Source organism: Gracilinanus agilis, chromosome 1 (genome assembly GCF_016433145.1).
Source record: "Gracilinanus agilis isolate LMUSP501 chromosome 1, AgileGrace, whole genome shotgun sequence".
NCBI lineage: Eukaryota > Metazoa > Chordata > Mammalia > Didelphimorphia > Didelphidae > Gracilinanus > Gracilinanus agilis.
Window position 1 is genome coordinate 351,897,110 of NC_058130.1, and position 7,541 is coordinate 351,904,650.

The 7,541-nt window shown below is 37.3% G+C and overlaps 1 protein-coding gene across 1 annotated transcript in view; it reads right to left on the reverse strand.

Annotated features, from left to right (window-relative positions):
* Nucleotides 1-354: 354 nt before the first annotated feature.
* The window catches only part of SHISAL2B (shisa like 2B), a 40,167-nt gene continuing 32,980 nt past the window's right edge, over nt 355-7,541 (reverse strand). The window contains exon 3 of the mRNA XM_044657719.1: nt 355-1,417. Coding sequence (XP_044513654.1) covers nt 1,266-1,417 — 152 coding nt within the window. The 3' untranslated portion in view covers nt 355-1,265. The remainder of the gene's footprint in view (nt 1,418-7,541) is intronic.

Consider the following 7,541-nt stretch of genomic DNA (forward strand, 5'->3'; position numbering starts at 1 on the left):
TAATAAATGCTGCCTAGATATCTCTGGGATTTGCCTTGCAGAGTAGTGAATTTTCTTTTGTAAACCGAGTCTTCATGAAGAGGTCAAAATGTTTCCCTCATTTAAGGGAATAAGAATTCTAAAGTAAAGTTTGATATAAATTCAATCTTTTTAGCCCATTTATTTCAATCAATAAATTCATAACATCACAATACAGAAATTTTGAAATCTCACAAGGAAAAATAGATTACATTATGGTAATACTTTAACAACTTTATTAATAATATTCCAAATATTAACTTACTGTAGTAAAAACAAATCACAAAGTAGAAGTATTGTAAACAGATAAAATAGACAAAGTACTGGTCAAAGAGTAAATTTAGAGAATCCTTTGATGAGAAGCAGTGGAAATAATTTGTTGTACTAAATTAGGGTTGTTGAACCAGCTCAAGAAGGTATTTCAGAAACCGTCTAGTCTCAATGTCCTTCATTTTACAGGTGAGAAAATTGAAGTGGAGAGAGATTATAAATGATTGGCCAAAGTCACACAGATAATAAGCACCAAAGAAAGGGAACCCAATTCCTCTGACTCCAGAACGAGTTCTCTACACTACATCATATGAAACGTCTATTATTTGCCATAGAGACCGTTGTAATCAGATCAAGGAAGCACAGCATTTTTGGCAAGTGAAATGAACGGCGTTAGTATTGTTAAGATTTAAATTCTCTGAAGAATGTATCTTAATTTTATAATTATTTATTAAATAAATTAAAAGAGCAATTCAGAGAAAGAAAAGGGGGTGCAAACTGATGTTAAATTCTCCCAGTATGTAGGTCCTTTCATTGTAATGGGAAAAACTTAATAAACAAAGATTGGTCTGAGAATTCTCAAGAGGAAGGAACCAGGAAATATAGTTGTTTATCTCACCTCATGTATAAATATAAACTAAAGTTCTAAGACTATTAAAGTAAATTAGCAAACACTTATAGCATGGCATAAACCTTCTTAGGCTCTTTTCATATTTGTAGTAGACTAATTGATAGTTATTTCTACCAAAGTATTTTATTAACCTAATTCCCTATTTTACAGTAACACCACATCCTCCTTGAGCAAAGCATTTGAGTTATGAAAGTTTCGTTCTATGAATACCAGTTGTTACTCAAAAACAACTGAATTATTTGGGAAATATGATGCAGGCATGTGTATTACACTTGTTTATGTCTAAAATTGCAATGATAACCTAAAATACATACTGTGTTTTTACACCCATCCTTCCACCAAATTCCTAAAATGCAGTATTTTTAGCAAATGAGCATTGTTGATTTGTCGTATCCATCAGCTTTTCTTGAATGATCTCATCTGCATCACATGAGGTTTCATTTGTTGAATTTGAAACTGCATTTGAATTAGTAGCTTTGGCTTCCCTACTGGAGTTACCTGTAAATAAATATGAAAAACAATTAAATCGCCATAGGAAATTATTATATATAAAGTTATGTTTTTGAATTTTTTCCAAATTTTAATTGGTGGAATCATTTTTCCTGGAAAAGCAACATTTTATAAAGTAAAAGCATGATGCTAGAAATCACATCCTACACCATGAATGAGATAGACTAATTCTTCAGAATAAAAAAAAAGTCCGATGAAAGTGGGGAAAAAAAAAGTCAAAAAAACAGTGGCACAATGGATAGAATGGTAGGCCTGGAGTCAAGAACATCAGAGTTCAAATGTAGCTTTACATTAGCTGACCCTGGATAAGACACTTAAACACTCTGCTTCAGTTTCTTTAAGTGGGGATAATAATAGTCCCCAACTCCCAGGGCTATTGTGAGGATCAATGGAGAAAGCACTTAGCACAATGCCTGGCACATGGTAGATGCCTAATAAATGCTTGTTTTCTTCCTCCTTTCCTCCCTTCCCCACGTGCAATAGCACAGAATGAATTTTCATTCATCTTTCTATTTCCATGATTCTATGACAAATTCATTTTAGATTAGAAGGTAGCAAGAAATCATATTTCTATAGCACTTTAGTTAACAAAACACTTTTCACAGCAGCTGTGTATGGTAGACAGCACAAGTACTGTTATCCTTGTTTTATAGATGAGGTTACACACTTAGAGAGGTTTTAAGTGGTTTGCTATTAATGTCACACAGCTAGTAAGTGCCAGAGCTAGATCTCAGATCGAGGCTTATCCTGAATTCTGTCCTCTTCCTATTCTGCCAATCTCTCTCTCAGTTCCCAGTCCCCAGGCCTAACTGATATTTGTTACTTCTCCTAAGGCTCAAAATAAGTGTCGTTTATGAAGAGCAGCAAAAGGAATGCATTGGTCGTCCTATACTCCATGATTCTTAGAATCTAATAACTGCACATCTTAAAGTCCAATTGCTTATTTTTGTGTGTGAAACAAATCTAGAAAGATGAAATTATTTACCCAGTAAAATGGTTACTATCAGAACCAAGTACTCCCAAATCACTCTCCAGTATGCTTTCCACTACAAGAAGTTACTTCTTCAGCCACTGCACATAGACCAACTGAGACTATAAACCAATGTTAGCTAAATAATAATAGCTGTAATAGCTAACATTTATGAAGTGCTTTTGAGTTGGACCCCATGTTAAGTACATTACAATGATCTCATTTGATCCTTATAACAATCCTGGCAAGTAGGTGCTATTATTTTTAAATATTCCTTCCCTTCCATCTTAAAATCAATACTAGGTATGATTTCAAAGCAGAAGAGCAATAATGGCTAGACAATGGGGGTTAAGTGACTTGCTAGGGTCACAAACCTAGAAAGTGTCTGAAGCCAGATTTGGACATAGGACCTTTCATTTCTCAATCCACTTTGCTACTTAGTTGCCTTAGAAGGTGCTATTATATCCCCATTTTATAGATGTGAAAATGGAAGTAAACAGAGGATAAGTTATTTGCCTGGAATCCCACAGCTATTAAGTACCTGAGTTCAGACTTGACTTGGTCTTCCTGACTCCAAGCATGGTGTCCTATCCACTGTTATACACTTTGCCACCTAGCTAGAGCAGAAGCAAAGGCCTCATGAAGTGAATATTCATTATCCAACCATTCTAGATGGCAATTTGGAGCTATGCCCAAAGGGCTTTAAATGACTGCCTGCCCTTTGATCCAGCCATACCACTGCTGGATTTATATCCCAAAGAGCTAATAAGGAAAAAGACTTGTACAAAAATATTTATAGCCGTGTTCTTCATGGTGGCAAAAAATTGAAAAATGAGGGGATGCCCTTCGATTGGGGAATGGCTGAACAAATTGTGGTATCTCTTGGTCATGGAATACTATTGTGCTCAGAGGAATAATGAACTGGAGGAATTCCATGTGAACTGGAAAGACCTCCAGAAATTGATGCAGAGTGAAAGGAGCAGAACTAGGAGAACGGTGTATACAGAGACTAATACAATCGACCATAATGGACTTCTCTACTAGCAGCAATGCAATGACAATTCTGAGGGACTTATGAGAAATAACACTATTCACATCCAGAGAAAGAACTGTGGGAGTAGAAACACAGAAGAAAAACAACTGCTTGACCACATGGGTCGATGGGGATATGATTGGAGATGTAAACTCTAAACAATCACTCTCATGCAAATATTAATAATATGGAAATAGGTCTTTATCAATGATATATATGTAAAACCCAGTGGAATTGCACATTGGAAATGGGAGAGGGGTGGAAGGAGGGAAGGGAAAGAACATGAATCATGTAACCATGGAAAATTTTTCTTAAATAATCAATAAAAATTAAATAAAATATTTTTAAAATGAAGTGAATATATTCACTCAGAAGTTGGGCATGAAACGATCAATCTTAATAATCATGCTTGATAGTAGCCTCTTTTCTAATAAAATAAAGCTTCCAAGTGTAAAGTTAATGACAGAGAAGGAAAAGAAGCTCTAGTCCATTATTTTTCTTCTGAACTTTTCCAGTGATGCTAATAAATTACTGTCAACTTGTGCCTTTAACATCTCATTTACCACTAAAACCCTGTTATATTTCATCATGGAGCAGAAGTCATTCTAGGTTTTCTAACACTATCCCCACAAAACATATCCTCTAACAAATTCTCTCAAACTGGAAAGGTATGTAGTTCTGTTACAATAAAATTCTCTGGAGACTATATTAATTTATAATTATTTATTAGTAAAAGAAGGAGAGAGAGAGAGATAGCGAAAGAGAGAGACTGAGAGAGGGAGCATGGCTGAGTAGGCTTAAGCTGGCTGGCCATGTGTGCCAAGTGTTAAACTAAGCACTCCACAGAAGGGAAAGAGAATGGCTCACATCTATCAAGAAAGAGAGAACCCCCTCTGTCCTTTCTCTTATAAAACCAGTTTTTGCCATCTCCTGGGACCCAATGATTGTCCAGGCTTAACCTCAGTCTGGGTCTGAGTCTTGACATGCCACTCTGAACTTCTGCCATTCCCCCTTTCAGTAGGCCAGGATGCCACACCAGGACTCAGGCATCCTTGCATAGTACGTGTGTGTGGCCAAAGGGTGGAGCTGATACCAACCAAGAATGGGTTTCCAAATGGAATAAATGGGTACAATTTATATTAAATTCAAATAGTTCAGACCTCGGAATAGACTATATGTCATCTCAGGACCAGAGAAACACAGTTTGGAGATGCTTGTCTCCAGCAAGCTGCCCATCAGGCAATGAATTGAGGAGTGGGGGGAGAGGAGATGGAGTTCAGTAACTCCTAAAGTAGAATTTTATTTGACGAGGCAGAATATGTTCACTAGCCTAATAAATAGTTTTTTGCATACTCAGCCTGTATAATGAAAGATGGCCCTTTTCATTGGTTTTTCTACCTTCTATTATGAGGAATGGCTGACAAGGAATTTAGGCAAGCTGGCTAATTTTTCATTTTTATTGGAAAAGTTGGATGAATATATCTTTGTGTTATATTAGAATTTAGATGTTAAATATTTTAGTTCTTAAGACATACACCCCAGGCAGTAAAGTAAAACTACCGAATTCAAACCATAGCCCTGCCACTTACATGATATTGGTTAAGTTTTCTAACTTCTCTGGGCTTTTGTTTCCTCATTTTGTAAAAATGAAGATGTTAGGCTCTAATGTCCCTTTTAGTTTTGAATATATGAACCTATTCAGGAGCTTTAAACTGTAAACATTTTTTATTTTAATATGATTGAAGAGACATGAAAATGTCTGTTTTTTTGAAGTGATAGTATTTGTATCTTCTACCACCCTCCCACCTAATCTAGTGCAAATTAGTTTATACACTAAACCAATGTTATCCTGGGCTTGCCAAAGAGATCAAGTGTTTGGTGGCAAAAACAATTTCTGTATTTTGACAAAGGTGATAGGAGCAATATCTACCATGTAGAATGTATTAATTTTTCCTTGAAATGTATTAAAAGCTATCTTTGAGACTTAATTGACTTAGGAGACTAAGGCTCAGGTCACAAATTATTTCTCTCCCATAAGCTTCAGAAGTAGGCTCCATTATGACAGAAGTAGAGAAAATGCAGTCAACTAAATCAATGCTGTTTCTTTGCTGAGTAACCTTTCCCTGCTATGGCTAAGCAATACTCCTTTTATTGAGTGTTAGATGGCTTATAGGTGTCTCATTTTGTTTCAATTCCAAAGCTAAAGCACCAGCCAGCTTAAATGAGAGCTGGAGCAAAACATAGTCTCTTTATTGTGATTACTATACAATGGCTAAACTTCTGTAGTACACAATTAAGGGGAAAGTCTTTATGTTGCATTATAGTTTCTTTTTCTGTGTATTATTCTTCAATGTCATCACATTAATTAAGGAGATAAACTTTTCAAAAATACAGCTTAATTTGAAAGACCAAGGAAACAAAACGTAAATGGATACTGTTTCTGGCCTATTAAAGTTTTCTTAAATCATAATAAGCATCCAAAACACTCTTAAAAATAACTGTACAGGCAAGGAGAGACTTCCAGTTAAGATGGTGGCAGAGTAAGGAGCAGCTGCTTGATCTCTCCTAACCAAAGCATACAGGACTCCTCAAGGGGACATAAAAACAAATCCAGACGAACAAAGGGACCCCACAATAGGGGGCAGCATTGAAGGTACATGGAATCGGGGCATTTCCATGCTATAAAGGGATGAAACAGCTCTCACTAAAATGCGAGAAGAAGCCCCTCCCCCACCCCCACCCCACCATGTACAACACCAAGGCCAGCGCACAAGAGTTAAAGCATATTTGGGGCACCCATTAAGTCACTGGCACCTCCAGGGCTTGTTCCTGAGAGCAGCAAGATTTGGGACCCCAAAAAGCTAAAGAACGCACACGAACTCTGAGTGCGGGCTCAGAGCGCAGGCGCGGGCAGAGGCAGACACAGCCACGAGCTAAAGCTCTGAAACTCTGAGTGGGGAACCAGTGCAGACGGGTATAAAACTGTGGAAGCAGCACCCTGAGACTTGTAAAGGAACCTCCTGCAGAGGATCAAGCAAGGGGGTCCACCAGGGGGCTTGACCTTGAAAAAAACCAGACCTCAGACCTCAGGAGCTAAAAGACCGCGGACAGACCCTGAGCGCGAGGATAAAGCTGAGAAGCTGCTGGGCTAATGATGGCTACCCAGAGTCAGGAAGTTCAGAAGAGAAAGATTAACAACAAGAAAAAAAAGTCTTTAACACTGGACAACTTTTACACAGAGAAAATCCAGACAACCGAGCAAACAGAGGAGGAGAACAAACAAGCATCCGGACCCATCTCAAATAAGGAAAACGGGTCACAAGCTATGGAAGAGTTCAAAACTGAGATTTTGAGGAAAATGGAAGAGATCTGGCAAGAAAATAAGTTTAAAAGGTAGAATCTTGCAATTGGAAAGTGAGGCTCAGAAATCAAATGAACTGATAAGCAAATTGAACACCAGAAATGACCAGAGCGAAAAGGAAAACCAGAAGATTATAGCCAAAAACCAAAAGATTATAGCTGAAAACCAAAAGATCATAGCTGAAAACCGAAAGATTATAGCCGAAAACCAATCCCTAAAGGCTAGAATTGAGCAATTAGAAGCTAATGATCTCTCAAAACAACAAGAACAAATAAAACAAAGTCAAAAGACTGAAAAAATAGAAGGAAACATGAAATATCTCAATGAGAGAGTGACAGACCAAGAAAACCGGTCTAGAAGAGACAATTTGAGAATAATTGGTCTTCCAGAAAAACCAGAAATTAATGGAAACCTGGACTCCATACTAAAAGAAATTATTCAGCAAAATTGCCCTGAAGTCCTACAACAAGAGGGCAATATAGACATTGAAAGGATCCATAGAACACCCAAGACATTCGATCCAGATAAGAAAACGCCCAGGAATATAATAGCCAAATTCAAGAGCTTTCAAGCAAAAGAAAAAATCTTACAAGAAGCCAGAAAGAGACAATTCAAATATCAAGGAACACCAATCAGGATCACACAGGATCTGGCAACCTCCACGCTAAAAGACCATAAGGCTTGGAATACGATATTCAGAAAGGCAAGAGAGCTGGGCCTGCAACCACGGATCAACTACCCATCAAAA